The following is a 25,406-nucleotide window of genomic DNA, read 5'->3' as shown; positions in this document are numbered from 1 at the left end:
GCAAATATTAAGCATACAGAGGGATTTAAAACAGTGGAAGTGCCGCCAGACAACTTTCGTAACCAAGCAACCGTAAGCGCCGGTGAGAAGTTGAGGTTGTGGGTGCTGCCACTGTGAAAAAAAATGCTGCAAGTGGACACAGGCCCTTATTCCATATTTTCTCCAAGCGTTCCATTAAAAGACCAAAACTGACAACACATCAGTCTGTCTCTTAAAAAATTCAGACATTCCCCACAACAGGCCAAACATTTTTAATTCATAAAGAAAAAGCCAAAATCATTTCTAGCTAACAGCCGGGCACTGTAGCTTCAGCAAACAGTTCTCAGCATTAGGAGAAAATAGAGTTGCCTTTGTTGGGGACTATTTCCAGCCATGAGCGTGAGAGAGTAATTACTGAAACAGGATGGTGTAAGTGGGATTGATTAAAAACATACAGTGCCCGTGGAAACGGTGCTGAGGGAACAAAAGTGTGGATCACTAAAGTGTTTTTATACACCTTCTCTGGATCTATAAAATAAATCAGGCTTTGGCAAGTCAAGGAAACGCTGTTGGAGGATCAATTCATTGTTGGTGTTCAGGAGTGACGGAAATAAAAGTATAGGATGTGGAAACACTTGTGCTTTAAAAGGGCAATAGGATAATCATAGTATTCAGCTTTTATAGACAGCATTATAACCTGTTTAATCTTTAACTGGGAGTGGCAGTGAAACGGCTGAAATCCCACGTAGCCACACAGAAGCAGAAGTGTTTCTTTGTGTTGTTAAAAGTCATCTTAACCTAAAAAAATTCTCATTATTTAAGATTTAATTATTAAAGCAATGTCAGCTGAGCTTTCTTGCACTAATTCAGCGTGTCCTTGCTCTACTATATTCACCCAGCGGCTCCAAAAAACAAAAACACCTGGAGGATAGTTAGCCTACTTCCTAAAAGCATTTTAATTAACATGTTTCACCTTCATGTGTTCAAGTTGATGTGTTTGAATGATACTGTAGAAAAAGATGAACAACAGATGACAGCTCCCTAAAAGTGAAGCCGAAACATATCGAGCGCCCCCTGCTGACTGGCTGCAGTATAGGTCATAAAGCCCGCCTCCTCCACGTTAACAGATGGGGCATGGGTCAAACTATAACATCAAAATACACGTCAAATACGTTCATAGTAAGTTATTATCATGATGATTTATGCTCGAGAGTTATTTTTTGAGAAGTTTAGTTATTTGATGCTATAAAAAGGGGGTGTAGCGTTATGATTGACAGCTCTGACGGCAAATACGGCCCCTGCAGCCGATCTGTTCCAGATTAGCAGAGCAGAGGAGGAGCTAAAAGATATCGCTACACGTCATTGAGCTTTCCATAACTGTTAATATCTGCTTCAGACCGACACAAGAAGCTGCTCTGCTAGGATCTTTGCAGTTTTTTCTCTAAGTTAAATGTGTGTTTTGGTTCGCGGAAGAGGCGGAATATTAATATCGGGCTCCACTAGCCGATCCCCACTGCGCAGTCTCTGGCTCCAAATGTGCAAGATGGCAGCGCCCACTTTTGGGGGGCATTTTGGCTTCACTTGAGAGGATGAATGAGACGAGGTGAAGACGCATTTTCCCGCTTTATATTCAGTCACTGGTTTGAATAAAAGTCTGCATTATCATTTTTCACTCTCAGCCTAGCCTGACATCCATTCTGTTACATACTCAGATACTACGACTCCTTCACTTCATTTTCCCAGCATGTCCTTCAACTCGAGGCAGAGAGACATATCATATCATTAAATAAACCAATTAGACAAACGACAGCCCACACTTTTGCATTATTCCGCTTGGTTTCGTACTAAACCGAAACGAGCTGTGTTTTTCACAGGCATCATGAGTGTACACAGAGCACACTCTGGATGCAGAATTGCTATGCATATAGGGAACAAATATGCATACTGGGGGAGACAGCTGCTGCCTGTACAGTCTCATTTGCAATGCATGGAGTCAACAGTCAAATGTGCGGACATCTGCTGCTTAGCTTTCTGTTTTGGTGAATCACTAACACATGTATTTATGACACACACACCTTTCAAAGGAGCCCGGTTTATTACAAATGCCAAGTACCTGAGTCAATCCAGCTTTACATGGTTGGTTAGCAGTACAAGTCATGGTCGTAAAAAAACAAGGTCGGGGATTCCTCTGTGAAGCAGAATGCGGAGCGTGATCCTGAGGGGCCCGTGTGTTTCTCATTCCTCGGGAAGTGGGTGAGATATCCCTGGAAGTGTTTCGAGTCACACCAAGGACCTCGGGAACATGAGAAGCGCCAAGATCAGCCAAAGATACGGCACGGAGGGAGCCGAGGGTAAAAACATCAAGCTCAGAAATTACAAAACAACAACTCAAATCCCAGCGCAGATATTTAGGCCTACACAGCTAAAAGCTAACAAGCTGCTTCAGCAAAGAGAGCATCAGCACCCCGGGGCCACAGAAATGTAGCCGTATAACAGGAAAATTAAGCCCATTAGTCCGGAGTTAACGTTATTCCTGGACGGACTAAATGCAAAATATAACTCAAATTAAAAAATCCTAAAAACCAATTAAACAATTTCCCCTGACGCCTTCTCTTAATCTTTTTTTTTCCTCGTGCATGTGTGAGCATGTCTTTGCGCATGCCAGGACATGTCTGTTTTTGCATCATGTTAATTGACAGGAAGTGCTGAGATGAGATGTTTCTGTCCCTACAGGCCGCCCAAAGGCCGGAACTTCATGACACGCGCAGGAAGAGTGAAGTGACAAAACTAACTTTTAAATAAGAGGAAAATTCTTCACACACTTGAAGGTATTCATTGTGTGCGATGCGGCCTTGCAGCTCCTTCCCAACAGAAAACATTTCTGTTTGTGTTTCATTACCAACAAAGCAAGCAGAATAGGAGGAAGGGCAGAGGAGGCACACTCGACTCTCTCATTATGCAACACTTTCCTCCAAACTCATCTGCTGAAAAGTGGATAAGGCCATCTCATTATAATCACAACCAAATGTGTCACCATCTCTCAGCCCACTCTCGCTTCAAACACCTGCCTTCTCTGCAGCCGTTCCCCCTCTTGCAGACGCAGGTATACTGTTTAAATTCATATAATCCCTGCTGTAATACGACACAAGTCGGAGGTGATGGGGCCTGAGCGCTGCCGTGTGTCATGTGTTACACTGCTCTCCAGCCTTTTACTCCAAGGAATAAGTGAGAAACACAGAACATCAAATGTCAGACTTTGATAGAGCATGTGGGCGAAAAGGTCTAGATGAAAGTCCCGGGTGTATTCAGTCTTCCTTGAATAGAAAAAAGAAAGAACTGGGAAAAACACACACACACACACATCCTGGCATTTATACTCTATTCATAAGAAGCAGCTTAAGAACTATTGTTCCATTGTCCGGGCGAGGCGGACTCTTTCATGAATTAAAACTGCACGACTTCCTGCGGAGAAGTCAATGTTTAACATAGCCACTTACATGCAGGCTGAATCTACAATAGATCGCTTCTCCTCAGAAATAATGCAGTAAATCTGAATTGTGTCAATCTGCCGTGGAGTATGCTTCTAAGGCGACGCTGCTACAGTGATTTAAGAGCATAAATAGCTGAGTGCTCGCTGATTGAGTGCATCAGAGGCTCTGATGAAAAGCATTAACAAGATGAAATAAATTCAAGCCTGGTGACCTCTTTACTAAACCAGCTATGGCTTGTTTCCCCTCACAGACCACGATAAACAATCCTCAAACATGTCTCCGGACTGGACAGAACAGCTCAGGAGAATTTACTGTGTAAAGTGAGGTTTTCAATTTTCAATATGTGGCAATTGGATGGCGTAAGTGCCAGGAGCTTATGAGGTCATTCCTCAGGACACGGTGTGCAGTCCTGCATGAATTGTCTTCTTATTGATTGTGAAATAAATTCCGCTGCCTCTGGTGGATACATTACACTGCTCGCACATTACTGGTGTTCATGGATGGTGATGGTTGATTACGGTGAATGTAAATGGGTCCGTCTTTACTCAACAAGCAGAGCTTGACACTGATACCGCCACCCCAGTGATTTAATCACAGCTGGGGACACAGTGACTGAGAATGTGAGGGATGTTGTCGCAGCTTTAGTCCGGTGATTTAGAGGAGAGCATCTACAGAACGGTCGTAGTAAAATACGACTATAAAAAAGCAGCAAATTCAAGAAAATATGTGGAACCCAGCGCCTGTGAAAATGTGCTTTAGTGGAAAATGTCTGCCCAGTATTGATGAAAAACACCTCACCTGCAGCTCGCTGGCCAAATGACTCAAAGTTATCCATAAATAATAGCGCTGCGCTAGGACTTAGCATGCATCACTTCCAAACAGGCTCCTCATTCCTGCCCGAGGGCCATACAAGCAGTCAGACCTCCTCCCTTTCCTCTTTAAATGCTTTTTGATGTTGGACTCTAATCAATACCTGAAGGCTGAATTTAGAAACGATAAATAAAAGCATGAAGAGCAATGCGCTTGATACCTCTGGAACAGCCTCTTTAGCCGCCTCACTACTATCTAATGTTTACTGTGTGTTTGTTATCCTTGAAAAACTTTAACAGGACAAACATGGAAGGACAATTTCGCTCTAATAACGGGGGGCGTGTGTGTACAGCTCTACCTTCACAGTCCTGCTCGACCGAGAGTCGACCAAGATACATTTTCACTGAATCACGAGTGCAAAAGAAATGTTTTCTTCTGGTGCTAACAGTGGATTCATGTTGGGTCTTTTTAAACAACAATACAAAAAGTACGGTCCACACCTGCTCTACAGTGCCATGAGCTCTGTAGGGCTGCACGATATACCGTTTAACACTTGCAATTGCGATGTGCGCACGTGCAATAATCACGAAATTAAGTGAAACACGTCAAGCTGCTACTTTATTGTTGCTCTGTGCAAAATGAAAACTCACCAGTTTCTCGTTTTCCATCACTAATCTACAGGAAAAGTCTGTCTGAATATCACATTAGTGCAGCTCTTTGCCGGAGCACACAGAGAACTGACTGCTGAGCTGGAGAGTCTGTGTGTCACCTGCATGTGAAATGTACAACAAGCATGCACCGCTGCTGCAGTCACAGATCACGTCGGCAGGACGATCGAGGCAGACGCTCTTTTACACGAGGCGGCTTTTTGATTACGTGTAATCCCCTCATCAACGGCACCTTGTCCCGGTGCTGGTTAACGCTGTGGCCGAAAATAAACCGTTAACGGAGCAAACGCGCCGCCAAGTGTTTAGGCTAGTTTTTAGCAGCGCACACGTGGCGTGAGGGTGTGTGTGTCAACAGGAAGTAGGATGTGATTAACTTTTTGTTTCAAAAAGATATTTCCACAGGGCTGATCATGCTGATTAAACATACATTTGAACACCCTTAGAAATGGTAGATGACATACTGCATAAGTAACGCAACTGCGGCCCACAAGTCTGTTTGTATTTATTGTATAAAGAAACGTGTCGTTCCACCTGAACTCTCCTACTTTTTCATGTGGGTGTCAGAATCACTGAACCAAGTGTGTTTAAAGTAGGAGCGGGGGTTTGTTTTGTTAGAAGATAATAGACCTAAAAGTCCCAAACATTAAGTATGATTGTTAATGGTTTATATGGACATGAAAACACACTGCATTTGCATAATTTTCTGTATTTTTTTTTTAATGGCAGAACAAAAAGTTATCGCCATGTCAGTATTTTTTAACATCCTGCAGCCCTAATTGATTGATTGATTTTGCCAAGTGAGGTTTTAATTTTTCTTAAGGTCATTAGCGCTGAAGCTCCTGCTGCCAGGTTTTAATACCATTGCACAAAAATAGCAGTCGAAAATGTAATTGTGACTTCAAGAAAATTACATAATTTCTTCTTCACACCAAGACACTGTCAGTCTCCTGTAGTTAACCTCATTCCCACTGGTGTCATTCCTGCCAAGTGAAATTACAGTTTTTGTCTCCAACTGTTCAAACTGACGGGAGGAAAAGTCGCACTTTTAAATCACGGATAGGTACAAAGACTCACCGCTGTGGTCCAAACGAAAGGAGCACACTCCTGCTGATTAACTTCAGAGGTATTGTGATGCAAGAAACCTATTGGCATGTCACAATAAGATGGCCGCTAATTAGCCATGAGGGATTACAAGACTATTACAGTAGCCATCGTCTAAGGCAGCACACAACTCATGACAAATGAGGACATTGGCTCAGACCACAGCTCACGCACATTCACGCTCCTGTTTGGCCTTGGTTGGCTGTTAAGATAAGAAAGTGTGTACCCCATTCTGGTCGATCAACATTACACTTATCTGCAGACAGCCATTCAAATCGACATCAAACTTTCCGAAGCCACCTTTGGCACATGTAATCAAACCTGTGGTAAAAAAACAAACAAGTCCAAGGCCGATAAACATGAGATCTACGGCACACGAGAGCAGCGGCAAACAAAGGCTGAAAAAGCTGCATTCAATTGAGCAGCACTTGGCTGGAACTCAAGGTAATGATTCTAATCAAGCAGCAGCACCACAGCTGAATGCCGGAGACGACGTGCACGGCGCATTTCACCGCAGCTCGTATGGATCTACACATGCTGGTCCAGGAGAAAACAACCACTGTGTTTGTGCCAGATTGAAAAGGAAGGCTTAATTGGTGTCGAGCAAATACGCTAAATATTTACTGATTCTGGTTGGACAAATGTGAAGGTTTTTCTGTTCTATATAACTGTAAATTAAATCTCTGTATTTTAGTGGATTGTTTGTACAGAATAATTGAAGACATCACCTTGGAATTTTGAAAGAGTATTCACAGATTTTAGACTAAAAGATTATAATAACTTGATTCAATTAGACCATATTGAGAATAAGGATCTGCTTTAAAGCATTCCCTTAGAAACTTTTGAGTGGAGCTTTTCATAGAGTACAGCCTTTTTTTAATTAATCTTAATTATAATCAAGGTGGCGTATTAGTTGCCTTTTAGATTCCAGAGCTGTGTCTTTAGATTTAAATTTTAGGTAAGAGTACTTGCAAAAGGACTTGTTTCATGGGATGTTTAAAGACATATTCAGACTAGGGATGCACGATATTGGATTTTTTGCCGATATCCAATATGCCGATATTTTACAACTCATTTAGCCGATTACTGATACCGATAATTTTTTGCCGCACACCTAATTGCAGAGATCATCAACTCTCTTCTGTATTGGAATTAGCGTACAGTATAATGGTGATACTCTTATCACATTTGTTACAACGGTCGGGGTGACGGGTCTTGAGATGGTTAATCAAGTTTGTAGTGTTGAAAGACTTTGCCTTGGCTCCTCCTCGCATCACCGAAGCTGAGCAGTCATTGCAAATAGCAGTTTGGCTATCTATTTCGGACACTTTGAAAAACTTCCACACCACGGACATTTTGGCTTCTAACTCTCTCATGCTGCAGGTAGACACACGTGACGTCATCACGCTGCGCTGCGCAGGTCTTCTTCGCGCCGGGGACATTGCGCCGAGGTCGGGCATTTAATCAAGTATGCAGCAGCCCATTATTTTATTGGTTAATTATATCGGCGGATATCGGCGTGTTGGTCGATATCCCATAGTTCATTTTTAAGCCAATATCAGCCGATACCGATAACGTGCCGATAATATCGTGCATCCATAATTCAGACATATAATTAGTCATTTATATAGATATAAGGAATATAAGTTTGCCACCTGCAGAATTCTGTTCAACAATACTGACACACTTATGGAGCTCCTGCATCTTAAGGGCCATTATCATATTGCAGTGCATGTGGGCCTGACCTGACTACAGGCTCATTGATCACTACACAGTCATTATGAGGATATATGTAAATTCTTTATAATTAGGGAAAACCCCTTGAGATGTACCATCTCGTATTCGAGGGGGTCCTAAACACAAAAGTACAGTAAAGACTCATTTCAAGCAAACATATAAAGATCATTAAAACTGTACAAAATGTGACACACGAACAGGAGACAGAAACAGTGCAATAACAGGAGATAAAAGAGATGACTGTATGAGACTATAATGGACAGACTGGACAAGGAATAAGAGTCCTGACATTTAAGAAGCTGGAGGCTATAATGTGGGAATAGAGAGGCAAATTATTGTAAATATGGGAAAATGTGCACAATACAATTAAAATATAACACCTAAGAGATGCAGAGTTATGTACCTTGGAAATATAAGTGATTGTATCAATGATAATGGTCGATATTTAACCAGGATATTATTGATAATAAGTATGAAGGCAACAAATTGGTACAAGCCTGAACCACCTGCTGTCAACTGGGACTGAGAGAAAACGTATTGCGTAGTAAATGTGAGTTAGTGTGCTTACTGACTGACTAACTGAAACATAAACTACAAGACTCTGGATCTGTGTACTCCCTTCTTAGAGAATGGACTCCTGTAAGCATGGCTGTTTCATGTTTATCGTGTCTACTCTTTGTTTTAGCTGGTTGTAAAAATGTCACAAGCTAACTTGCACAATACTTTCTTGAACAAATAAAAATCAATGAACATTAAAAAGAAGCTCGAGCTAGGCGAATGCCCTTTTTGGCTTTTAGATATCAGCTAAAGAGATTTACTGAATATAAAAACAGCTGACAACTATTCCCAGTTAAATGGCTGATTGATTTATTGAATAATTGTTGCAACTCCACAAAAAAATCCCATGTTAATCTAAGACGAGAGCAATACTGGGTCATAGAAAAATGGTGATTCCTGCCAGTTCTAGGCTGAGCGTCCTCCCTCTGAATCCTTACAGAATAAAGAACATGCTAATCTTTCTTTTCACAGGACAATTATAATATTCATGGGTTTGAATTCAAGATTAACCTATTTTTTATCTCAAAGCAACAACTTCCACTTTATCAAGATGGCACACTCAGTATTGTCACTTGTGCCGTAAAGCCTCCTCGCAGCATTTAATTCTCGACATTACAGCGACACAGACGACCGTCTTGAGAGCGTCGAGGCTGCTGAAGCAGACGGGTTCGCTCGCTCCCACCTGTCTCACTCTGGCTGTGAAGTGTGGGGACAGATGATCTCCAGAATCCCAGAGTGATTAGTGGTTACCTGGGGACGGGTCTCCTCGGCTGCTACAGTAAACACTCGCTGAGTTGCGAGAGGTTTGGATTTGCGGCGACAACAACATACAGCAGCTGTCACACCTTCGGCTCACACCGGAGTATGACCGATAAGCAGACGCGCAGGAATTTGTACGACAGCGGCGTTAAAATTACCCAGGGATCAACTGGGAGGTGGTTTTTAAACACATTCAACTGTTGGCTGTGTTGTTGTACATATATTCACCATTAAATAAGAGAGTTGTCTTTTTTAAGGAAGCCTAAAACGACGTCTGAAATATGAAAATGTCAAAAGGAAAAGGCCGTGGTATTCAAATCCCTAGTTAATTAGGGTTCCACAACCAGGAGGGTTTGAATGTTTGTGTTCAACAGAAACATTTGCATTCCCCAAAGGGGAGCGTGTCAACAGGATCGATAGGGTAGTCTCTTAACTTCTGCTCTGCCTCCAAAAACTATCCAACTCAGCACATCTTCTCCCTGGGAATGCTCTGAAACTAACTAACGCCGAATGCACACACTGGCTGCCATTTTTACACAGATTTCTTTAAAGCTTTCACATACAATGGGCTATATAAAGCACCTGGAAAAGGCCGTACGCTACCTGAAATGCTTTGCCCTCTTTTTTGCCACATGGTTAAATACAAATGACCCCCTTCCGTTGTTGTTCCAGAGCTTTCTGTGGAAATAGAGAAAGCTCCCAGAGAGACGGTGTGTGAGAGAAACAAACACAACACGAGTCTCAGTTTAAAACCCCGAGGACAGAGCCCGGGGGGCTGAGCTCTCAGGGTGTTAACTTAGGGAGGGGGGAAAAACACATGCGACAAGGAATTAATGAAATGGTTTTAGCGGCGGAGTGGAAAAACGGATATCAACTCAGCCTGCCGAACTGTACGATTACAAGCACTCGTCTTTATTTTCCACTTCTGTCGTATGCTCATGATAAATGACCCTTCATTTATTATTCCATTATCAAGTGCGATATGTGGGGAACTAAAGCACGATTCTTTTCTGTAACAAATGTTTAGTGTACAGCCCAAAATAAACAATATATATCACTAAACTATGATGCGATATGTCAAAGGAAACTCGCAGCAAAGCCCAAACTGTAAGCGCATGTTTTATTTCCTCTCACCTCGACATGATTTGGCCAATTACAGCCACTTGTCTGATACGGGTTGGGCGACTGTGGCTCAGAGGTGGAGTTGGTCGACCTCCAATCGGAAGGTTGGCGGTTCAGTTTAAGCGTCCTTGGGCAAGACACTGAACTCAATTGCTCCTGGAGGCATAGCCTGCAGTGTGTGAATGATTAGCTGAACTGTGGCCTTGCAAGGCACTAGATTAGTGTGTGTGTGAAATGGTGAATCTGACAGATAGTTTAAATGTGTGAGTGGTCGGAAGGCTAGAAAGATGCCGTTTAAGTGCAGTCCATTTACCATTTCACCATTTACCTATGGAGGCTTTGTTGGGGTGTATTAAGTTGAACAAGAAGTCATATGAATTGAATGTTGGAACTAGAACTAGCTTCCTAACACAGCATCTTAACCCCATATCGTTGGTTGGGACCTCTAGGAGTCCGCGAACCATAGCCTGGGGGTCGGCGAAATAATTAGAAGAAATTTGTAATAGATTCTAAAATTGTGCTGTACCATTAAAAACTGCATGTCTACAGATGACAACCATTTGCGCCAATGAAACAAGAATATTGTGTCCATTACCCCCACCCACGTTAGCTTTGGACTAGGGATAGACCGATTATCAGCCGAGCCGATTATCGACACCGATATTCGGCATTTTGACGCATATCGGCCGATAAGAGTTCATTTATTTGCAAATTTTATTTCACTTTGTTTTATTTACTTTATAAAACTTCAGGAAGTAATTTATTCATTTATTTAAATTTTCAGTTAACTTTATAAGAGATGCTGCTGACCCTGGGAACTCCCTGCGCTTTTTGTTTGTTTGTTTAATAAACATATGCTTAAAGGCATTTAAACAAAGTGAAGTGTTGGAGTTTGTTTTATTCAAAGTTTTGACGCAAATATTTTCACTTTTACTGCAAATGAATATCGGCTCCAAATATCGGTTATCGGCCTCCTTGACTACCAATAATCGGTATTGGTATCGGCCCTGAAAAAACCATATCGGTCTATCTCTACTTTGGACCAATAGAAACTCACAGGATTGTGGCACATCACGTCAATCTGTCATGAATCACTCAGGTTGCAACAAACCGTCAGCTAGCTAGCTGGCGACTATGGAGAAATATTTGCATCAGTCCACACAGTCAAGTGATGCTAAGCCCAAACCAGCTAAATTGAGAAAATATCACAACAGGTGTAGAAAGTTTGGTTTTATTGAGAACAGTGACGGGAGAGCAAAATGCGTCATGTTTCTTCAGGTGCTAGCGAACGCTACGAAGCCAGCCATCTGATTACAAAGCACCCAGAATACAAGGACAAAACTAAATATTTGTGTTTTATTCGAAAGAGCGAGGAATGCACCCGCCAGAAAACACAGATGGTGAACCTGGCCACGACTTCAGAGAAAGCACAGAAGGCTTCTTATTTGGTGGCTCAATGGATTGCTAAAGCTAAGAAGCCACACACAATTGCATGTGAGCTCAAGAGCTCTTACTTCCAGCAGTGGTACAGAGTAAAAATGTACAATACACATAGTTCCAACAGCATCTATTGTTAATGGGAGTAAGCATATGCGTAATCAGTGTTACGATTATGAGGGGGTCCTTGGAAAATGTTCTCCCTAAGGGGTCCCTGGCCTATGTCACATGTTTAGTAGTTCTGATTTCTATCCAATTAGCATCCAGAGCCAGTGTGGTCTGTTCCTGTCCACCTGATAACGCCCTTGAACCACGAGGCTCCAGAGTAATTCTCATATGAAAATTGGTCTGGCGATCTCAGGCCAACTTATCATACCTCCTTGATAAGGAATATTTCAAATGGCCAATTTGTCAAAGCCTCTATTGATTTTTTTTCTCCCTTCTACTCTTTTACTTAGGACTGTCTGCATCTCTTTCTAACCGTCGCCAAGAGTGATACGTCTTTGAGAAGATATGTAGAGAACGATTTCACAGCACTCAGGTGAAATATTTTGTCTGTTCTCGCAACAGTCTGATCTGAGAATCTGACTGATCAAAACAGCCAAAGTGAAAATTACAGAGCCAACACCTCTGAATATATTAATTTTTAGAGATATCACACTTGTTTTACAAAAACATTTTCTGAAGTTCTAAAGTATCCTGACAAAGAAAGAAGACAACTGAACAACTATGTTTAGAAAGTATTGATTGAGGATGTGTTTCAATCTATTGTGGTACATTCTCGGATAGCAAGTCAACAGTTTATATCTGTTTGTAAAGAATATATTTTCCCATTGGGGGAGAATTTGCTAGAATTTTATACCAACTTTTGTAAAGAGTAAAGCTGATAAATCAAACATATATTGGTTGTGGCACATATGGATGCTTATATAACAAGAAATTGGAGTCTGGAAATAAAGGATGAAGGAGGAAGATGTGCAGTCCTTTAAAAAACCAAGCTGCTATTACATAAAGAGCTGCTGCAAGTTTATTTTCCTTTCAATTAAATTGAATCAAATTAAATCAAATTAAATTCCCCAAAGAGTGCATCATTTCATCAACTCTTTAATCACGAATTTAAAAGGGATTGTGATAAAAAAAATGTTGGTTTGGCGTTTATGTAATGAAAATTCAACACTCAGCTGATGTCGTCATCAAATTTTGCAGCTCTGAAATATTTAAAATCGACCCGAAAAATCTCACACTGAACACAGAAGGGACTATGAATCCAAACGGCATTATGTCAAGCTATGTCCTTTCCAAAAAAATTAAACATCAATACCCGCTGAAAGGGAACGACACAGTCAAAGCCTCCACTTGCATAACACAATTCCCTTGGGTGTTTTTTTTTTTTTATGCAGAATGTGCAAAAAAAAAAATACAACAGCCAAAGCCAAAGATCCAAGGACTGGCTGGTTTGCATGGCACAGTCTCAATTTCATTTAAGCATATTGTTGCTGTTCCATTCGCACAAAGCACTTGTCTGTCCTGACAGTGATAACTGCTACACACAGTGACTGTAGAGTTTGGAGAGCTGAGTAATGACTGCGTTATATAAAGACTGTGGTGACTGTAGTTTGAACTCAAAGTGACCTAAATGCATAGTAACAAAAGTACGCTCCCATATGCTCCACCACGGATGAATCTGGGCTTTTTCTACAGCTGCTCAAAATAACAGAGTATAATTAATGCAGAGGTTAAAATTCTATTCATCACATGCATCTTGACTCTCTTAACAAGCTTATTTTGCATTCTGCACGGCACCTTGAGCTTGATAAAACGCGTGCGGCCTAATCCTACATCTTCTGCGATTGTCTCCATAATTCATGAAAGAGAAAATGAGCCTTGCGGACGGGATAGCCTACTTTTGAATTTCCCCCTCGCCTCTGACAAAGTCAATCTAGAATGGGGAAAAACAAAACAATGAGCTCATAGCAAACACATGCTTTGTTGACCCGCAGTAAGACAATGCAGGAAGAAGGAGCCTGGAGCGTCCATTGTTTCGACCGTCCGCCGGGCAGCTTTGACGGACAGTTCAGCCGTAAGTAAAGCTGACACTGTATCACATCGCGGCGGGATTGTTTCAGGGGGGAAAGAGGACGAGGCGACTGAAGGACACAGGACATTTATTGATATGGCCAAGTCCTTGAGTGCAGCAGTATATGTCCTTCAGTGACAGTGCCGTATTGCGCGGACATTAATCACTATTGTCACGGAGCACAGGAAATAAGTCCACTAGTTTCCCCAGCAGCATTTGTCTTTCCTTGTTTCAACCAGCCTGCTTGGATCCACTTTGTGTGTGTGTGTGTGTGTGTGTGTGTGTGTGTGTGTGTGTGTTTTGGGTTGGATGTGGCTGGGACCGATGAAATGATTCGGAGTGAAGTGGCTGTGAGTCACTCTAAATGATTAAAATGCTGCTGTGACCAGCTTGGAGTATCTTGGCTGAAGGAGCGAGTGAACTCGACCGAACACGCCCGAGTAATGAAGTGATGACTGATTGCCTTGATTAACATAAGTTATACAAATAAACACTCGAATCACAATTAATGTCATATTGCTATAATTATCCTATAAAGTAAGGCATTGTTCTCATAAACTGAAATATCCCCCTTCAATCGGAGTGACCGGCATCTCCAGACCATCTCAAACCATCGCTCATTTCTCTGCTTGGGTTTTGTTACACGCCACGTCAGGCTCACTTTTTCACAAAGACATTCACTAGCGTATAAATGATTTTTTTCCCTATCCACTTGGTTTTAAATATGTAAATATGGTAAAACTTGTCTTCTACAACCCTTTTTACCCTTTTTAATTACAGCCAGTAGATCTCAGGCACAGAATATCTGCTCCTACACTGATCATACCTAACCTGCGCGTTGATGTATTCAAGGCTTGAAAGACAAAACATGCCAGCAAAAGCGGCTTTAACAATGTTGGTAATGTTGCTGCGCTAGAACAGATCGCTTAAAGACGCTCCACGTCTGAAACTCAATCTAAAAGCACACAAGAGACGTGACAGAAGCACAACAGGAAATCAATGTTGCCCTATTCAATAGACACCAGAGGTCAACTTCGGCCCTGATCTCACTTTTCAATCCTCAGCTGATGATCGCACATGTGACTAAATGCACAAAATAATGGCTATTGATTTGAATTTTAATTGTAAAATCATACCACTAAAAGAGCAGAAAGGAGCAGGATATCTCCTGAAGTATATTAATCAGTGTTTCCCAGAGGATTATCTGAGGTGGTCGGACCTTTGACGCCATTGGGGGTTCCAAGGCGGATCCTCCCTGGGAAGATAATTTCATAGTTAAATGCAGCAATCTGGTGCACTTCGAGAGAAAATGAGGCAGCCAGATCTATGCTGAGATTGGAGCTCTTGTGAGCAAGTTGTGGTTGGAACACAGCAAAAAAAAGTCACACATTAGTGGGTTCAAAGCAGCAGAATAGTCACTTCCTTACTCTTATTTAGGTGTTTGGTTTGCTCTTTTTAAAATCATATCCTCACGTCTTGGGGCTTCTTACACATGCTAACAAACACTGATTCACTAGACCGCTTTCTTAGTGTGCTCCGATGATTTTGAACAGCATGGCTTTACAAACAGAAAAAAAAAAATCTAAGATGTAGCTAATTGAAGCACTTACCATAAGTCACATCTTTAATTTGGTTGCCTCACCTCACCATCTCCTCTGGCGTAAAGTACCTGTAAGGTTACCTAAAGCCGCTGCTGCTGAGATGAGTTGCTGTCAGTCGACTCAACTATCATCTACTGGTGCTGTGAATATAATTAGAAGTAAGATCTGTCCAGCTGTCATCTGATGGATCACCTCTGACCTGAATTACAGTTGTAAGGTGAACAACATCTTGCTAATGTGAATTCGTTTTTTTTTCTAACTAGCCATTTTCCTCTAACACAATCTGTCTTCCAACAAACTTTATGAAGACATTAACAGGTGTCTGGGGGGAAACTTTTAAAGCATCAAATCCGTACTCATCATTTGATTCAGACTGTCTGGAGGAGAGAAATGCTCTGCTGAAACAACTTCAGAAGTCTTTTATGTAATTATAAGAAGTGTAAAAATATTTTCTGTTCATTATGAAACTGTGGTGGAAGAAATTAGACTGTTGTGGGCCTCTACGGTCTAGTTAATTAATGGGAAACATGGAGTGTTCTTCTTGCATTTTTGTCCCTGCCGATTATCAGCCTTCAGTTTGTCTGTGCTTTGATCCAGCAGATGTTAATGGTAGCCCTTCGGACCAGTGGCCGCCCTATTCATATTTTTTTTTTGCCTGAGTATAAATATGTTGGTATATTTTATCTGCATTGGTAAAATGAGGACCATTTGCACACACTCTAATGTGGTTTTGGTGGATACCGTTGACCCACACCAAGCTAAAAAATGCTTTTACTTGTGGTCCAAATGCTCTGAAGAATCAAAAATCACAAAAACTAAACAAAAAAACAAAACCCCTAAAAGACATTCCTGCAATATGTAAAGTTCTCTAGCAGCACTGAATAGCACTAAAAAGTCCTGTAAGTTTGTCTCTCATCTTTTGACACACTTATCCTTCATACGACGACGGCAAAGTACTTTGATTTCTTATGCAGTAGCTGCCAAATTATGGCACTTTCATCATGTTCTCGAATTCTTTTAAATCGTGAAAATATACATAGTGCCTCTTCATGTATTTTCTTTTTCCAACCTCAGATGACTTTTTGGTGTCTGAGCACAAATCGCATCTAGAAGAGGAAGTTCCCCTCTACAAGAGCTCAGTAGGGGTGATGGTTTAGCTCAGTCGGTAGAGCAGGCTGCCCCATGTGCAGAGGCTACAGTCCTCGACGCACTGATTTCAGGGTCGACTCCCGGTCTGTGATCATACTCTCTACTCCCCACATTTGCTGCTTCTCTTCAGCTGTCCTGTCAAATAAAGGCAAAAAGCCAAAAACAATTATCTTAAAGTCTGAAAGTAACACAAGGTTTCAATTTTGACTTTTGAAATTATGAACAATTTCTCAAACTGCATTTCCCATCTGTCAGGGCATTCTGCAACCCAAACAATGAACCAAAAAACAAATGACTCAATACAGGATATTTTCGGGTACTTTCGATTGCCTGTATTTAACATAATTCTTATCTATAAAACCGTGCTGCAGCTTAAAGAAACCCAGCTTTATGTGATGGACTTGGATTTATGGAGGAGGACCCTGCGGAGTAATAAGAGGTAGCTCATTTTACAGGCTATTTACTGGCAAATGGAATCTATTTCCACAGTTGATCAATTAAAAGAAACATCTGGTTTTTTTTCCAAACCACAACAGTGGACACAGCTTAACCACCACATTGCAACACAAACAATACACTTATTCGAGTTCAGTATCAAGCCTGCACCAGAATAGTTCAAACGACGTCAATAATAACGACATCGCATTGTTGTTTTAAAGTTTATCCAGCCTAATTAGACAGACAGATAAGCTATTAAGCTAAGCTGAGCTTCACGAGCAAAAGGATAAACAGCGAATTATCTGCACATGAGTGAAAAGTGATTACAGTCGCAGTGTTTCCCATTGGACCGTTTAGTAGGTGGCGCAGGCAGCTGGTGGAGAGACGACAGATAACAGTGTGCTCAGCCTGTCCGTGATGGAGAAACGCAGCATATGTTACTGGTGCTATTTTTAAAAGCAGCAGAAAGTTACTTTTGAAATCTCCTGTCAGTGCTGTACATATTGAACCAATTATCCGGAGAAGGTATAGAGGAGGACCTTGATGATAATGATGCTGTTGCCAGCATCAGTGATGTCCAGGCAGCTGGCATCCTGCTGGCACAGCAGTACATCAGGACCTCATTAACAACATTAATAACATGTTTGCTCACTAATATCCCATTTGCAGCAGCAGCGAAGGTGTTCTTCTAAGCAAAGGAACAGTGAAAATGTTCATTATGGACGTCAAAAGGGAGTAATTGTTTTTATTTATTGTCCCTGAATCCTAATTATTGCGCTCGTATTGTGTAGGATACGAATGTATACTTTTTGTGCGTCCATATCCACGCAACATCAATCATTTCCTCATTTCTTAGGTGATTAAATTAGGAGAATTTCTTATTAATAATAATAATGACAAATGATATGCTTCTTAGGACGACTTTGGAGCTGCACCTCGTACCAAAAAACGTTTTTAAAACCAATATGGTTGTAAACATTTGCCTGAACCACATCCCAGCTCTTGATATTCTTATTACCAAACACTTTATCTCACATTTATTACAGGAAATGATAGTTTGGGGAAAAAAGGCCTCAGTGATTGCATTAAGAAGACACATGCTAGTCTGCTGCTGGCTGCTGATTATCTGATGCCATTGTTTATTGCCTCCGCATGAAAATCAGGCCAATTTTATCATTATCTTTGCCTTTGAATCTAGTCTGCATTGATTGAAGACGGACAATAGCCTCCCTCGTCCCCTTCAAATCTTTCACTTTCATGTTAACTTAAGCTCCAGTTAAGTTTATATTATAAAGATTGAGGTCATCTGCCCTAAAACGGTAGATGAATACGATTGCGTGACTGTGCACAAGTTAAATTGGATTTATCCTCCACCAACGTCTCGCTGGTGTGCCAGTCAGTCTGGATTTCCTTTCTGCTGCGTGTCGACAGGTCTGCAGAGACATGCCATGTGAGAAAACTCAGCTGTGTCAGTGTCAGGGGCTGGAGAGGCTACTGGTCAATAAAGCTGCAAGCTCAGGACGTGGAAGTAGAGAAACTGGGGGATTTTGGGGCTGAGGGGGTGACTCAGAGAGGAACCATTCTCCTCTGTTACATCACGGCGCTATGGGGGGTGATTGGTGCCACAAGAGTCAAAACATCTAATATACATCCCGAAAGTTACAGCGCAGTTTCTCCTGTCGCAACAATGTGAAAATTAAGCTTGACAATTGACTATACAATATAGATGCTACTACTGTTTAGTTTATCTTTAAGATGATTATTTAATAACCATATATAGAGGATCCTGATTTTCAGCTTCTCATTGTGTGCGATGCTTTCAACCCATCCTTACTATGAACAGTCATCTCTCTGACGCCGTGTATTGCCTTCCTTCATTGCGAGCCTAAATGTACCGTGACACAAAACCACGGTTGCACTAAAGTCCATGGCCTGGTCAATATCTTTATTTTTTTTAAAACCGTTTATCTTTATTTGATGTTTGCATCAAGCCATCGTCATCACTTAATGCCAAAACTCAGTTTGTTGTAAGCTCTATAATGCCGTGACAATAAAGGCATTTTAATTCCTTAAGAGAGTTCCTAAAGAGCACCTCAGACTTATACCTTCAGAGTCCAGGCAGGGCTCCTTTCTTTACATTTATTTATATGCTTGTAGTGTCTAGTGGCACAGAAACTGATGGGTGACATATTTCGGTGCAACACCTGTAAGGCCAAACCGTAAATGTACTGCACTTTTTAAGCCCGTTTCACACTACATGTCAATATTCAGCCCTTTACACACTCCTTTCTACACTGATGACAGAAGGTGATATGCAAGGTGCTACCTGCCAATCAGGAACGGAACTAAGTCATACACCCACACTCAGGAGGCTATGCCTATGTGGGAGCAATTTGGAGTTCAGTATCTTTGACATGCGGATGGAGCAGCCGGGCATTAATCACCCCTCATACACTGCAAATCCATCTACGAACCAACAGCGCTAACTATCGCCCTCATCCTCGTTTCTACCTACGCACATGACAGCCAGCAGACACATAAATTATACCTCCACATAAACCAAGACCACAACTATAGTAAGTCTAGAATAAAACTTAAGACACCCAATAAACACCACAACAGAACTACGGGGTTAACAGGCCGGCAGGACCTGCTTATTCCACAGGAGATAAAGTATATTACAGTACAGTAACTCTATACTCAATCTATTGGAACGTTATAGTAGCTACATTTCCTGACATTGATGAATTCTTGAGACTGTGTGCACCGTGTCGTGTGGATAATCAGTGTTGTAGCTAACATGGGAAAACGCCAGGGTCAAACAGGAGTTGCAGGAGCAGGAAAAGGGACTGAATGTTCGTCCTGGCGTTAAAGCAGGGGGTAGTTTGCGCCATAGTCCCGCTGCCTAATCAATAACATGCACATAAATCACGGAGACGAAACGTCTCAGCGGTAACCGTTGGACGTTAAACTCGATTCGGCCCCTTAACCGTTAGTGGAACCCAGGCTAACCGTTACCTCTGAAAAATAACCGTTTATTCGACAACATAAACTCGACATTATAGAAGACAAATGTAACACTCAGCAGTTAACGTGAGGCGACGTAAATGATAACTAAACCCGTGTTGCAAGTACTTACCGGGATGACAGTCTTTGTGTTTGGGCAAGGTTAAAAACATTAAGGATAAAATCCACCAGTAACTCGGTTCCCGTATTCTCCGCATGTTAGACTACTCATCGAGAGTACCAAGAAGGCAACGGGTGACAAAGTTTCTGAGTCTTTTCTCTTCTTTAAAAAAATCACATACACACGACCAGAGCTGAAAACCAAGTTGGCACCGCAGCCACGAAGGCAGAGAGCATCAAAGTAAAACGGTTAGCGGTGCTTTTAGGCGACAGACAGAGTCACTGCTTTTCAAAAAGAGAGATTTATTCGCCTCCAGACCGAGCAGGGGCTGTTTTCAGCTTCGAGGAATAACACGTTACGCACACTACAGCCGTGCAAAAACAGTTGAAAATCTGTTGGACTCCGCCGTGCCTGTAGCGGGCTTCCAGATAGCGACATTCCCGAAGTGTGCAGGGGTCAATCGGCGATCAATCGCTGTCTTTAACTACAGGGAAAAAGTGGTCGAATATCATTGATTACACGTGGTCATTATTAAGTGATTATCCGCGGCGGCAGCGTGACGAAGGGCAATGCACAATGCGAAGAAAAGTGGTCCCATTCTTCCATCCAGGAAGTAGACTAGCGGTCAGGCATGCACGGATCTCTGGCTACTGGTCCCATCCTACCGGACAGGCTGCGCGTGAGAGGGAGCCAGCAGCGCGGGGCGGGAGCAGCAGCGGAGGGAGGGGAGGCGGTTCTTGGATTTGCTGAATGCAAAATGACTCGGAACGGACCCAGAGGCTGCTTTCTGTCTGTCTGAACGGTGCTATGGATAAGGAAAGACCCCAGAAATCAGTGGCTCATGTCAGATTGTCAAGTCACCAAGTCCAGACTGGAATCTGCTGCTGCTGCCTCTTTTTAAATGTTGCATCAAACATGTTGCATCAAACATGATGAAACACTGTTGGAATATTATCTAGCTGCGAGGCCATTTCAAAATAAAACCACAGTGGATTGATCCCTGGTTCAAAAAGGGAGAAAGATGAAATAGTCTCCTGATTTAGACCCCCTTCCTGTCATTTCAGTGTTTTGTTGCTTCCTCCCAGGCCCCATTATTAAAACGACCCTCCCGTGGCCACACAGTAATGTCCCTTTGCCTCCTGCTGGCAGAACTGTGAATGGAATACTTTAGCAGTAATCATCAGCAGGAATATCATCATGTACGAGTGTGTACTGATTGGAGAATTATGCATCCACCGGTGACACTCCCTTAGGTAAATGTGGAGTCAGTGGTGTTCCTGCAGAACTATCCAGCTGGACATTTAATTTGAGGAATCTGATTAAATTTCTCATTTAATTACCCAGTTCTCTGCAGGGCCATTGAAGACAGTCACAAGGGCCCTTTGCTTTTAATGTGGGCCATCTGCTTCCTCTCCAAAATGCCTACCTTTTCAAAGCCCCCTCAGCCTCGTGGGCATCCCCGCACAATCCTCCAGGCTGCACTACCTCCACACACACTCTGCGAAATACCAAACCGTGGTGATAATACCCCATACCTGAGTATTCTGACTGATCAAGTTCAATTAACCCGAAAGGAAGTTTGTGAATTCTCTCCAGTTTCGTTTCCTATCTTGGTCTGTCGGGCGAAATATGAATGGATGGCTCTTTGATTTGTCATGTAGGCTAAAAAAAACTTTCTAGAATAGGCCAAACACACTTTATGTGTAAGGCTTACCAAACCAAAAAAACAACCAAATAGAGCTGTGAAGGTTTGTCAATTAATCCACCAGAAGAAGAAGAAGACATACTTTATTAATCCCAGAGGGGAAATTAAATCTTTTCACTCTGTTTTTACAAACGTGCTACACCCACAAAGGCCTGAAATACAAACATGCACAAACAGGATCCCATGGACATGCACTAATGGAGAGATGTCAAAGTGAGGGGAGTCCTGAGCAGTTGGGAGATTTGGTGCCTTGCTCAATGACACCTTGACGGAGCCCAGGAAAGGAACTGGCACCTCTCCAGCTACCAGCCCCAGTTCTGTGCTTGGTCCGTACTGGGACGCCCCCCGGGTCCCAAGCCAAGTCCCCACAGACTGAGCTACCGTCCACCCCCCATCAGGCGATCAAAAGTAAATCAGTGTGAAACATAGTATATTGATCGTCAATGCCTAGTTTCAGTCATTTTTCAGCAACACATTTGCTGGTTCCAGCTTCTTCAGTGTAAGGATCTGCAGCTTTGTTCGTCATTGTTGTTAGGACATGGACAAAAGTGGCAATTTGATGAAGTCGCTTTGTGTTCCGGTTAATCATAAAAAGCTATTTTCACACATTTTTGATATTTTATAGACTTTAAGATCTACTTCTGATGAAAAGAATCATCAGATAAATCAATAATGAAAGCAATCAAAAGTTGCAGCCCTACTTCTTTGATAAACTGTAACTTATATTAGTTACATTATGTACATTCAAATCAGATTTATCATCAATACCTTCATTAGTAGCCTATTGTAAAATGTAAGAATCCTATTTCATTTAGGCATAAAAGTCTTAATTAAGTGTCCACCTGGTGTTTTTGTTTGGAGCTTTCAACCACATCTGTGAGAAGAATTTGCGGAGTCATTTTGCTGATTTTACTTGCCTTAAATCACAGTAAGGTTCCTTCCTTAACTATTTATGCCATTTTAAAGACCAACCAGTTAATAAGAAAAATGAGTCTACATGTTATTCAACCATGCAAATAATCAAAGATGCAGCCCCATAATGTTATAGTTAAAACACTAACATGCAGAGGTCCCATAAGTGTCCTTTCTCACCACTGTATCAACAAATTACTTTTCATGTTATTGACTAGCAACCTCTAATATGGAAAAGAAAAGTGCACCAAAAGCAATCAATATAAAGTTAAGTAATAGCCAGTGTCTAAATGAAAAGGCCACAGCAACATTTGTGGTCATAATTAAAGCAATAAGCCTCGAGGCTGTTCAAAGCCGAGGCTGTGATGTGTTCCGTCTTTACTGAAACATTGCCTGGCAGCTGTTTTGAAATCAGCCACGACATGATCTGGGCTTACAGCTTTAATAAAAGGATGTAATGTTGTGTTCCACAATATGTTTTTATTATTATTCCCAATAAATAGCATCGAAAAAACAATAGCACAAACCAGACGGGTGACATGTTCATCGTGATAAATCTTAACGTGAGAATATTAAAAACAAAAATGCAAATAAGTTGTTCTTCATCGCAAGTGTTTGAGCTTGTAGATTAATTTGGTTTTTTTGCACATCGGCGCCTGTTGAAACTCAATTTTCTCCTGAACAGTCGCACTCATTAGTGTCCTTGCGTGCGCTAACGTCTAAAACATGTGAAATAAGTGAAAAGTGTAATTAGTAATACAGGAATAAATTCACCGTTCAAAGCATCCAAACGTGGAAGTAAAAGTTGTGTGTTTTCATGTTACAAAAAGCATTCGCAGCCAACGAAATGAGTCATGACTATTATTTTTCCTGTGCCTTAAACGCATCATGCCAAGGCCTTGAAAAACCGAAGCATCGCCTCAAAAACTCTGCTCCACTCTCGACACTACTTCTCCTCTGAGGTTTGTCGTAGTTCCACGAGGCATTTGTAATGTGTGCTGTGACATTTGACATTCTAATCTCCCTCACCCTTTGGGACCCTGAAGGCATCCTAACACTTTCCCCGACAGTTTAAATGTGCTTCAGATTAGAAAAGAAAAGAAAAGCTGAGATATCCATGATTCATGCGGTTCCGGCCATGACACTAGCACCGTCCCTCAGGCGTCTCCTTCCTCTTTGCCCTTAAGTGGTTTGAGAATCACACTTGTATTATTTTTTCAAACACATTTCACATGTTGACAGTTGGTACATAATGTAAGACTGTGTGCATCAATTATGTAATGCAATTCAGGCTATGACCATATATAATTTATTCGATTCTCAATCTCTTACATTATTTAATCAAAAGCTATTTTTACCATTATTACTCTCCTCAAATAGTTTTATCTTTTGTTGGTCCGTCCTGCACTTCTCCGCTTCATCATGCGTGTGTCATCATGTGTCTGACTCTGATGTTAGGAGCCTCTCTCTGTCAGTCAGAACAGTCAGTCAGGACAGGACAACCTTTTAAAGGGTAACACTCAGAGAGGAGTATAAAAGTAAGCCTCTGGCAAGTCGATCACAGTTTCTGGTTTGCTGTTCTTTGGAAAAAAAAAATAGGTTGAAAAAAAAAAATTGTACTGGGATGCACTCCAGTTATAAAATGTGGTCTGGCTTTTTAGTGTCTTTCTGTTGAATTAATGTTGAACTATTTCCAACTTAATGAATGTGAAAAATGTAGATTATGTTACATTTCACTTTGATTCTGTTTTTAAAGCACATTTTTGGAACAGATCATGATTCATCCATCCATCCATTATCTCCACCCCTTATCCTGTTCAGGGTCGCAGGGGGGCCGGAGTTTATCCCAGCTGTCGTTCGGTGAAAGACGGGGTACACCCTGGACTGATCGCCAGTCAATCACAGGGCTGGCACACAGAGACAGACAACCTTTCACGCTCACATTCACACCTACGGGCAATTTTAGTGTCACCAGTGCACCTAACAAGCATGTCTTTGGACTGTGGGAGGAAGCCGGAGCACCTGGAGGGAAACCACGCATGCACGGGGAGAACATGCAAACTCCACACAGAAAGGCCCACTTTGTCCGAACCCGGGTTCAAACTAGGAACCGTCCAGCTGTGAGGCGACAGCGCTAACCACTGCACCACCCCACTTCCATGATGTAAAAATCAAATAATATAGGACAGTGCTAAGCCCCGCCCTCTTCCGGTGGACCACCTTATTTCAGACAAAGTATGACCAGTGGTAAATGGCGAGACACATTTCTTTTAAATCTCATTTGAATTGTGATACACATAAGATCATTTTTGCAAAACATTAAAGTTGCAGTCTGTAGTGTAACGCAGTATAAGTGGGGGCCTATCATTGGGCAGGAGGCGGGGACTGACAGCCTGGTCTGTTCGGCAGTCAATCACAGTGCTGACAAATACAAGCAATTTAGAGTCACCAATTAACCTAGAGAGCATGTCTTCAGACTGTGGGAGGAATGTATGCATGCGTGTACCCAAAGCGAACTCACACATGCACGGGGAGAACATGCAAACTCGACACAGAAAGGCCTTCTTCGTCTGAACTGGGACTACGACTAGGAAACTTCTCGCTGTGAGGCGACAGTGCTAACATGCCCAGGAAACATGAACCATTACCAACGATAACACATGGGTTGATTTAAAAATGTCTTCTTGCGTGATGCATTCAAGTGTCAGGAGACAAACAGGATAGCATTCGTTGTG

At 41.9% G+C, this 25,406-nt stretch overlaps 1 protein-coding gene across 1 annotated transcript in view; it reads right to left on the bottom strand.

Moving 5' to 3' along the window:
- Nucleotides 1–20,672, bottom strand: part of ca16b (carbonic anhydrase XVI b) — a 111,507-nt gene extending 90,835 nt beyond the window's left edge. Inside the window, exon 1 of the mRNA XM_069678200.1 lies at nucleotides 20,067–20,672. Within this exon, the coding sequence (XP_069534301.1) occupies nucleotides 20,067–20,151 (85 nt within the window). The 5' untranslated portion in view covers nucleotides 20,152–20,672. The remainder of the gene's footprint in view (nucleotides 1–20,066) is intronic.
- Between the last annotated feature and the right edge of the window lie 4,734 nt (nucleotides 20,673–25,406).

Source organism: Semicossyphus pulcher, unplaced genomic scaffold, assembly GCF_022749685.1.
Source record: "Semicossyphus pulcher isolate SPU_LCO1_2020_fin unplaced genomic scaffold, fSemPul1.0.p SCAF_3, whole genome shotgun sequence".
NCBI classification, from domain to species: Eukaryota; Metazoa; Chordata; class Actinopteri; order Labriformes; family Labridae; genus Semicossyphus; species Semicossyphus pulcher.
This window is presented reverse-complemented; position numbering and strand designations above follow the sequence as displayed.